At 32.8% G+C, this 11190-nt stretch overlaps 1 protein-coding gene and 1 pseudogene across 1 annotated transcript; one reads left to right on the forward strand and one right to left on the reverse strand.

Moving 5' to 3' along the window:
- Positions 1-1985: 1985 nt before the first annotated feature.
- LOC120149152 (leucine-rich repeat extensin-like protein 3) lies at positions 1986-2554 on the forward strand. The gene has a single exon (XM_039162043.1). It carries the CDS (start codon positions 2078-2080, stop codon positions 2531-2533), a length of 456 nt encoding a protein of 151 aa, XP_039017974.1. The 5' UTR covers positions 1986-2077; the 3' UTR covers positions 2534-2554.
- Positions 2555-3905: 1351 nt separating this feature from the next.
- Positions 3906-9347, reverse strand: LOC120149149 (annotated as a pseudogene).
- Between the last annotated feature and the right edge of the window lie 1843 nt (positions 9348-11190).

The raw sequence follows: 11190 nt of genomic DNA on the forward strand, positions 1-11190 counted from the left end.
TTTATTTATTTATTTATTTTCCTTTTATTTAGTTAATTTTTATTCAATGTTTATTAATTTTGCCATCTAACACATTTTTTACTTTTCTCAGTAGTCAATTTTAATCAATCAAAGGTAAGTAATTCGAATCGGATTTTTAGATTTTAATTTAAATTCTTAATTTTCGCAATTAAAGACAACCGATAAATTAATTGGTACCGAAAGGGCGTGCTAATCCTTTATTGACCGTAACCGACTCCCGAACTCGACACATTTATGGTATAATGCAGATCATGTAAGATGGTGTCCGATCCACCTAAATGTTTTTAAAATGATCGGTGGCGATTCCAATTCGTTTAATCTAAGTCGAAGCCCGATTTCGGGACCCAACGGTTCCGACACTAATAATCAAATTACTTTTTGGTAAAAAATATTATTAATATTATTTTTAATAATATTAATAATACTTTTGACTAAAATATAAATTAATGATTAAAAAAAAGTAATTTAGTTATTACAGATATAGTTTACCCTTTAATTATTTGTGATTGTATATATCTCAAATCATCACATTTTCAGTGTTGTTTTGGTGTGTTACCATACATATTTTATGCCATTTTGGTTCATATCATGTTTATATCTTATTGTTTATATGTAAATAATGTGTTTCACATAAATTTTGACATATTTATTTATGCTCTATTATTTATTTATTGGAAAAGTTATGTTCTATTATTTATAAATATGGATGTTTTATAACTTGTATATATTTGTTTAATTATTCGATTTTGCTATAAATTTCACTTTTCAAAGAATACACTAACCATATATTAATATAAATATTATATTCGCAAATTCAATTTGATTTCACAAAGCGCAATGAACATATTCTAGTATTTATATGAAATTATGACAAAAGTAGCTAAAATAAGGGTTAGGAATATTTAGGTGAAATTTCTTTGATTGAAAGGATGAATAGGGATGCATCATACATATGATATGGGTAGTGTTGTAAACGAGACGAATTCGAGCATTGTTGAATTTGATTCGAATTGAAAATTTTAAAGTTGAGCCTGACTTGATTTGAAAGTTTAAAATTATATACATTGACTTGAACTCGAAATCAAAAAAAATGAAGTTAGACTCGAGTTCGAAAAAACTTGAACTCGAAACAATCTCAGATTTAGCTCAATTGAAGCTCGAACTCAAACTCAAACATGAACCTTAAATACATGAAAACATTATATATTGTAAATTTTCTTAAAAATAACATATAAATGTTAATATTATTAATAATTTAATTAAAAAAATTAAAAATAATATGTTAATTTTTCGAGTTGGTATTAATTGACTTGCTTCAAAACTCAAGTCGAATTGAATTAAGTCTAATGTTAATCGAATTTTAACTAAATGGGATTTGAGAAATTCACGATCTACCTCGAAGCATATGTGAGAAGTTGATTAATGCTCTCCAAGCCTAGTTTTTGGGAATATTAACTCCTGAAAACAGAGCATAGTTTTCACACATGATCAGCCGACCCTCTGCTCTATTAATTTGATCATGCCATCAAAAGCAGAACTTTATTGAGCTCCTCAAAAAGTACAGTTTGCTTCTGAATATTCGGAAAAGGATGACTTAACATATGTTAATTTCACCGAATTCCGATACTCGAATGAATAAATACATTAGAATATTGAGAGGCACAAAATATGGTTCTACTTTTATTTTTGTGTGTTTAAAATCAAAAACCCCTGTTTTAGATTTCTTTTATGATGAATTATTCTCTGTGGAACCAGAAAATTCCGTCTCTCCATATTCAGTTTTCAACAACCCTTTATTGGAAACAACTCACTGCTCATAATGAAGTCTTGATTGCCAAGTTTCAAAGTGCCATGGGGTCAAAAAATGTGACCTTTAACACAAAGGACTGTAAGTAGGCCAGGGCTTACTTTTCCTTCTTTTATTTGGCTCTTTATATCAATCCAACTTTGAGACTTGACCTAAACAGCTTCAAAATAAACCCTTCAAACAAGGGGAGTTTAATTGCATTCATCCCACTTATATCAATCCTCTCTCCCTGGTTTTCGTTTCTTTAACATGGCCAACACAGTGCTTAACAAAGCTTTCTTATTCTTCCTCTTCTTCTTTAGCTTCTTTATTCGAAGCAAGCAAGATAACCCATGTCCTTATCCATGTTACCCATCACCAACAGGTACCGGAGGAGGCGGAGGAGGTGGTGGAACAGTCACTCAAACGCCTCCAGCTAGTTATTCACCACCTTCACAAACGGGAGTATACCCTCCTCCTGTTGGGAACCTACCACCATACTACACACAACCACCGCCTTATGGTGGTAATTCTTTATACGGTCCGCCTCCTCCTGATCCTATATGGCCTTATTTCCCGTACTACTATAGAAAACCTCCGCACCGGGCGGATGATCAGTCAGCGGGAACAACAGTTAGGCCTGGGAAATCAATCTTCATCATCACAGCTACCACAGGTCTTCTTGTATTTATTATTCTAGTTATTTCTAGTTTAGGGAATTACTAGCTAGTTAAAGTAAAAAAGAAAAAAGAAGAGCTTTTTTTTTTTGTGTGGTGTAAAAGTATTTAAATGATTAAACCATGTTTAATACATTCAGGGGAGTTTGGTATGTGTGTTTTAGTTGCAGAAAGAAGTATAGAAATGATGAAGAAGTGAGAGCCATAGAGGAGGTGGTCCATGTACTTACTGTTTCTTAACTCTTTTGTTTGGCAATGGATAAGATGAAGGTTAATATTGATTCCTCTTTTAGTTTCCATATTTTTATTTTAACTTGTCTCGTTACAATTTTGCTGACCTGCTTGGTTGCATCACCTATTTGTATGGATTTCACAATGGATGATAATGGAAAATCTCCTGCTTCAAAGTATTCTTGATTTAACATTGTTCATATTGACCTGATTTTGCTCCTTGTTGTCACTAAATTTCTCTTTCATGTGGGAGATTTGCAGACGAAAATGGTGTTTGATAAATCGATTATCTCACAGCTCAAAACCTCCGTAATTTAACCATCTATGATTGATTTTGCATATATAAAAAATGATTGATTTTGTAGTTCTTAATAAAGCAAAAAGAGCAATTTGCAAGTAAAGGAAGCATTTCCCTTGCAAAAATTCTGGAATCACTGCGACGATAAATGATAAAAGATAGATTCTACACTACTCAAGTTTAATCAAGTTAAAATTTGATCATGTTCAATTCAAATTAATTTAAGTAAAATTCAAACTTATCTTGAGTTCTTAACTAGTCGAGATGAACTACTTTATACCCAACTTAAAAAGCTTACGATCAACTCAAAAAAAAAATAATTCATTTAAATTTTAATTTTATTAAATTAAATTATTAATAATATTAATGTGTATATGTTATTTTTTAAATGCAATGAGTTCTGGTTCAAGTTTTAACCGAATTAAGTCTGAAAATATTTTAAATTCAAGTTTTTTAGAGTTCGAATCAAACTTCAAAATTTTTAATTTCAATTTCAGTTAAACTTGACAATTTTTAGCTCGTAAACTTTCGAGTTAAACTTAACTTTGAACATTTCGAATGAGTCGAGCTTAGCATTACTAGACCTCGGCTAATCTCATTTACAGCCCTATAGGAACCACCATGCAAAATGGAGATTTCTAGGTTTTCTATTTATCTGCTTTCATCTTGCTTTTTTACCCAAAGTTGTAGCTTCAAATGCAATTCGTTGCCATTTGAAAGAGTTTCTAACCTGATAAAACAGGAAGCCACTTGCCTCAAGTCTCCTCTTTCTACCGAGAATATGTTGGCAGGGGTCGTAGGTAAGGGATACAAACAACAGAGCCACCATTATCAGCTGACTACAATTCTCGCTAAAGATTGCATTACACGCCCCATAATTTAAGTTGTTTTAAGTAATACTGTAACATTACTATCAACAATCCATAATCGGCCTTGCCATTTCTCTTTTTCCATCGCAAGGAATCTGGTTTTCAATGTAAACCTGGCACCATTGACATTCCTGGTACAGTATAAATTCAACTTACATACTGGCATTGAAGACAACACGTGATTAGATAGTTTGAAGATACATGTGTTGGCTGCTCAGGCTATATGGGGAAGAAAATTGGGTGAAGATGAGACACCAAGGCTGATCATTTCAGGAAGCCACAACTGCCAAAAGACCCATACCAGAACCACTGGCATTGCCAATTCCAGCACTTCTCATGTTATTCTTCCTCTTAACCTCTCCCACTATTTCTCTTGGCTCCAACTTTTGGCATGCCACCGTTCTTATGATCTTTTACAACCTTACCATTCTCCGGTATTCTATGTTTTGGCAAATTACTTCCCTCTTTCCCTCTCTCTTGCTTTGAAAGGATAATGTTTTGTGTGACAAATGCTGGAGAGCCATAACCACCTGTTGGTGGAGTTGAGGTTATGATGCCAGGTTGAGATGATGACTCAACTGTATGAAAGTTTCTCACCTTCATATCTACCAGCAGAAAGGACCTCTTTATTTGCTTCCCTGAGAGTGATGGTGATCTTCTGGTTGATCCCACCCCTGGATTTGCAGATTTCGGTCCTGCTTTAGCTGGTCTCTTGGTAGATGATGCGGCCTGAGAAAGAAACAGAAGAAAGCAGTGTTAAATCTATTGAAAAGTGGTACAAAAACATGAAATAAGCTATTTGGATGATCATTGAACAATGAATTACATGAAAAAAGTAAGAAATATAAACAGGTCCTTAATAAGGTATACAAGTTTAACTTCCTACCAGAGTTGAGGCAAATTATGCAGCTCACCTAAATTCACGTATAAAAAGCAGTGTTAAATCTATTGAAAAGTGGTACAAAAACATGAAATAAGCTATTTGGATGATCATTGAACAATGAATCACATGAAAAAAGTAAGAAATATAAACAGGTCCATAATAAGGTATACAAGTTTAACTTCCTACCAGAGTTGAGGCAAATAATGCAACTCACCTAAAATCACGTATAACACATTTTCCGTCATCAACCACTAAGAATTATACATATTCCACAGTTACAAGCAAACTCAGACATCAACCTTGTGCTTCTCAAGTCAGTAACTATCTTGTTTTCCTTTCTTTGACTGCTTCATTTGGATGGTCTAACTCATTTCAAAATTCAAATTCTCTCATATCTTACTTTCTTCAGACCAGGGAATTCTACTAAAACCAACATGAAAATATCCAGTAGAAATATGAACGAAAAAGTTCAAAGAACCAACAAAGATCCAAGACCCTATAAATAACAATTGTGCAAAGAACAAAATATAAATACTATCTTTTACTACTATTGCTTCAGATGGTTAAATAAATTGTTCCACATGCAATTCCAAAATATTATGCCTTTTGAGAAAATTAAATAAGAAATGAATAAGAGTTGGCGAGTCCTTAAAGCTATTATGCTAGACTAAGATTACATGTGAGCCAATGTAAGAACCTCCAAATTAGACATGCACTCATGAGGGCATGCTTCCTTGAACTAATCACACAGAAGACATGAGCTACATTACAAAATCAAAGCAATAGCATAGCTTCTAATGTACCTTGTTTCCATTAGACTGTGGTGCTGTGACAACATGATAGAAAGAAGGCATGGGTTTTGCTTTGAAAATAAGGTTTTTCCGCAACTGCTTAATTTCAGCCTCCGTCTTCTCCTGTAATGAGACCAAAGCATTCAATTTATTTATGAAGTTAGCAACCCAGAGTCGATAACCATAGATATAATGATGGAAAAACAAAGAATTCAATCCAGAAATGTCCACAGTCGTTCATTTCAAGTAGTAAACAATGAATATTGTACCCTTCCCTTACCCGTGTTTTTGCTTGAATCTGATTCATCTCAGCCTCCTTTGCATGTATTTTCTCTTCTAATTTCATGAAAAACTGATAACATTTTATGGCAAAAAGAATAAAGACATTAAAGTTTATCCATAAACTAAAGAAATAAAAAAAATTGAGAATGACAGCATGCTTGCTTGCCTCTTTTCTCCTTTCAGCTCGTTCACCACTTTTGAAATGGAATGACCCAACAGTTGACTTTACATCTGCCTTAGTTGAATTGACAGCCTGCTTAAGCCTATAAAAAGAATAAGCTATGTTAAGGATGAAACACAAATTTCTGGTGGCATAAAGCAGTGCCCACAATGTTTCTACATACCTATTTGGTGTCTGGCAACCAACAGGTTCAATCTTCTTTGATGAAGAAGGTCGAGCTTCAATTACTTTCTTTGTCACTCCTTTTATACTGTCAGAAGAATGAAATAATCATTTGAACTGTCCCTAAAATACAAACATAGTATACAAATGCATGAAATAGGAATTACCTTTTATGCTCGGAACTTAAGTTTGCATTGTCTCTCTCAGAATCCTGAACAACAAGGAAAAGGGAATTCAAATAACAATATGAAATCTTTATAAAATGGTTAATACAGAATAAAAACTAGGTAATACAGATGTCTTTCATTTAGCTTTCAGGTCAAAGCCCAAACTTTCACCTCTTTTTTTGGAGATCAGAGCATTGGACGCCTAGTTGAAGTGGCAGTTTGTGATGGTAATTTTTCCGCTTTCGTTCTCCTCTTGATCTCTTTTTCCTTTCTATCTAGAACTCTTGGAACTACTTTTGAAGGATCAGAAGAAATGTTTTTCTGGTAATGATCAGGACTCATTTGTGACTTCAAACTCGATTTAGTAGCTTTTACAATAGTAGGCTTCAACTAGAATTAAAAAAAATCAAAAAGTATGAGTTACAAGTAGGTAAACGCAAGAACAAAAGAAATTCAAGCACCACATTAGAAAAAAAAAATGTGAAATCAAGTTTCTGGCTACTGCAATGGATGCCACTTTTCAGAAACCAACAAGAAGTAATATGAATATAAACTCATACCTTTGGGGAATGACTTTGCTGATTATCTAACTTAGAAGTATCAACTTCTCCAGTGTTTCCAGCAATGGGAGGTGGATCCCTGGATTTAAGTGATTCATCACTGCTAACTGCTTCATCATCATGGTTTTCCTTTACCTTTTTTTCTGGTTTATCAATGCTACTAAGTGGTTTATCATGTCCAATTTCACTTTGTGGATTCTCCTCATGTTTAACATCTCCAGGAACCAAAGCATGAGTTTCATGAGTGGATAAATCTTCAGGATATTCTCTTCCACATTCAATCAATGCACCCTCCCCAAGATATTCAGAACCTTCAGGATTATTGTCAAAGTGAGCACAAAGGCTACCTTCATTTGCATAATTAGTCTGGATCCCTTCATTTTCATTATCAAATAGGATTCCTTGATTTCCACAACAAAAATCTTCCCCGCAATTTACATAATCCAAACCATTCTCATCAGAATGATTATAATAGCTATCTCTACTTAAATTATCAGATTCTTCTCCATTAGTCTTGGTCTCTGCAGCATGATTCTCAACTGTTTGATATTCACCGTAACCCTCATTATCCACAGCATCATTCCCACCGGTTTGAGCTTCACCTCCATTTTGTCCTTCAGATGAACCTTGGAGAAGACGTGCCTTCCTCCTAAAGTGAGCTTCAAAATAAGCTTTCTTCTCAATAACTGAACCCGGTTTAGAGAATTTCTCAACTTCTTCAAGATATATATTGTGTGAGAAAGAGGATCTCCTTTCCCAAGCTAGCGGTTCATTTTCAAATCTTCCAAATGATATAGAACCAGAATGCAGAGATTCTGTCTGCCAAGTTCCAAAAATAAGAGCGGTTAGAATAAAACAACTAAGTGGAGAAATTATCTGTTATACTATAACGAAAATTGAATTTTATCATTCATTTCATAGATCAGAAATTCACAAAATAGGGGTTAGCAAGACAAAACTCTCCGGCACTTAAATGTTATTGGGAGGTATTTGAGATACTGTAAGGAATTGATGCTAAAAACAATCTTCTATAGATTTTCAGAGTTTCAGAAATAATATACTAGACATTTCTAATGGCACAAAACTGATTCCATGCACAATTTGAAAAGGGATAAGTATGATATCTAATTATATAACTTTATCTGTTAGTGCAAAATAAGTAGCTAAAATGTATACCATATCCTAAGGATAACTGCAGTTCTTTGTCTGAAATTGACATTCATGTTCTACATATCCTTACTTTGGATCCTCAACATTACTATCCAAATCCGATGCACTCATCAGATAATTTTATGTGCAGTGTCCAAATTAATGAATAAAACCCACACAAGTTCGAATGATGATTATGAGTCATTAACGCACTCAAGGATAACAACTCAGGAGCAAATCCAATCTTATGCTATTGTATATTTATCAGTGAACATGATAAATTTCTAGTCCTATGCTAAAATAAGAAGTAGCAGCTCTACCCTGCTCCACACCTTCATATCCGCTTTTGCCAAGCATAAAGAAAAGAAGTTTGAACAATAGATAAAAGGATCTTCAATAAAGCAGGAAGAAGTTCAATATACTTGCAAAAAAGAAACACAGAAGTGTATGCGTAACTGTTTTTATATTGAATGTTTGTTTCTGAGTATATAACATTTTATTCTATATATCATCATATGTTGACATGGCAAACAGTGATCGTTGATCAAACTACAACAAATCAAGCAATGGATTAAGAGAAAAACCTAAATAACAAGAAAGTGAACTTTTGAAGCTTAAACATCAATCATGAAAGGGGAAACAGACACAGATTTCTTTGTTCCCAAAAAATCAAGGAGACATGTAGCTTCAGAGATTAAAATCAGTCCATGAATAAGACGCAGATTCACAATGCAAATGAAGTGAACCAACCACTAGTTTCTTTTTACTCTTAAACTTCATCAGTGAGATTATTATTTCTCTCTTCTTTTAGGCCGGAATGAGATTATCATTTTCATCAGTTAAGCTTTATGATTCATAATTTCTAAGCATAAAACGTTCTCACGGTATTCAGTAAGCACTACAAACAATTACACAATTAACAAAGCCAATTCCTTTCAATAAACACATAATACAAATTCCGAACATCCAACCAAAAGGAGAGAGAGAGAGAGAGAGAGAGAGAGAAGATTTACCAAAAAACTAATGTTGAAAGGCTCTTGAATCTCTCCCGCCATTCGCAAACCAGTCAAACTCGAAAAAAAACAGTTACCTCAAAAATCATGAGTGAGTTGCCGACATCCTTAGTGTATAAAAACGGATCAAAGTCAATCCAATTCAAAACATAACACATTCCTAAAGAACTTCAACAGTAATAGACGAATCTTAACTAAACGTGCTTTGTGAGTAACACCGCCAAAGCTAAAGGTCGGGGAATTTTTGTTCTTTTCAGAAAATAAAATAATGAATTTGTCTGCGTACAGTGCTAAGTGTAAACAGCTTGTGAACGTTTAGCTTAAAAAGGTTGGATCGATCCGATCAAATCAATTCAATCGCTAATTTATTATTTTTAATTAAATTAAAAAAGAAAAACTTTATCACATGGGGTTCGTTGTCTTGTCCTTATCATATCACAGGATACATACAATCAGACGGCTGTTATTAGGGATCAGAGTAAGAAGAAGATTCGGATGATGCTCTCGTTTGGGATCCCCACGACACCGTTTCACTATGGTTGGTTATGCAAGTGATAGACTTAACTATCAATTGATCGTGGAAGAACTGAATTTCATGTTGAGTTTTCTAATTATCAATCGGTATAGTGGAATTTGAATTTGAATTATATAAACAAATATTGTTTAAATTTGAATATCTTCTATCATACTTTATAAAATTAAAAGTTACTCACAATTGATTGGTCTAGTAGAATATAATATTAAATCCTTTAAGTAAGATTAGAGATTCGAATTTTAACGTTTTCGAATAAAATATATTAGACTATGAGAGTCATCTTTACCTCATTAATACTTAATCTAAATTAATCGATTAATAAATCAGACATCGGTATTTATACTAAAAATAAAATTAAAAGCTAAACTACCAACATTATTCTTAATCTTAGAGTAGAACTACAATTAATATCTTAGATCATGTCGCAACCGTCTTTCGGTTGGGCCCCAGAATTAGGCTTCGACTTGAAAAATGTGGATTGGAGTCGCCACCGATCATTTATTTAAAAATAAATGGGTTGATCGGATACCCTATTTCTTACCTGATCTGCGTCTTACCAGAAATATGTCGGGCTCGGGAGTCGGTTACGGTCAAGGAAGGATTAGCACCCTTGAACCGCCCTTTCGGTACTACGTAATTTCCAGTTGTCTTAATTAAGAAAAATGAAAAGTTAAATTAAAAAGTAAAGTTTCGATCCTAATTACTTACCCTTAATTGATTTGAAAAAAAAATCGAGAAATGTGTTAGATAAACAAGGTAAAGAAAACAAATAAGATACAAGGGAAAAATAAAATAAATAAGTAAGATAAAAAAAAAAATAGTAAAGTAATTGTATATAGTAATATTTGAAAAAAAGGAAAATATAAATATATATATATATATATCAAGTATTAAAAAATAAATAAGCTATATATGTACCAAATACTTAAAAATAGAAAAATAAAAGTATAAAGAATATATACGACTAGATAAAGATAATTACAATATATATATAGTAATATTAGACTTATAAGTAAAATATTAAAGAATATATATATAATAATGAAATAGTAAAAAAATCAAATGAAATAATTTAATATATATATATACATATAATAATAATAACATGAATAATAAAAATAAATGAATAAAATATCCATATAATAAATAAAGGGACTAATATAGATTTTTAAAAGCTCTTCCTCTCCTTTAACCGAAAATCAAACCGGTTTTAAAACTAAGCCTCGGGGTAGATCTAGGTTCGAAACTTCGAAACCCCACCATTTTGGTCATCGGCACAACCCACGTTTTGGGTTATTCGAACCAAATCTCAAGAAAAATAACATGCACATGCAAAAGAAAGAAAAAAGAAAATGCTACCTTTTATTTCCTTTTCGAATCCTTTACAATAGTTTTGTCTTTGTATCTTCCCGTTCTTTCCTCTATGTTTTGTGTGTAAATCGTGTCTTACAATGGTGAGTTACAATGGCTATTTATAGTGCTTGTGGATCCTATCTTTAGGAATTTATATAATAGTATAACTCTATCCTATTTTTAGGAGTTTGAATCCTAGCAAAATTTTTATCCTATTTTTAGGAGTTTGAAT

Source organism: Hibiscus syriacus, unplaced genomic scaffold, assembly GCF_006381635.1.
Source record: "Hibiscus syriacus cultivar Baekdansim isolate YM2019G1 unplaced genomic scaffold, ASM638163v2 tig00110989_pilon, whole genome shotgun sequence".
Taxonomy (NCBI): Eukaryota; Viridiplantae; Streptophyta; class Magnoliopsida; order Malvales; family Malvaceae; genus Hibiscus; species Hibiscus syriacus.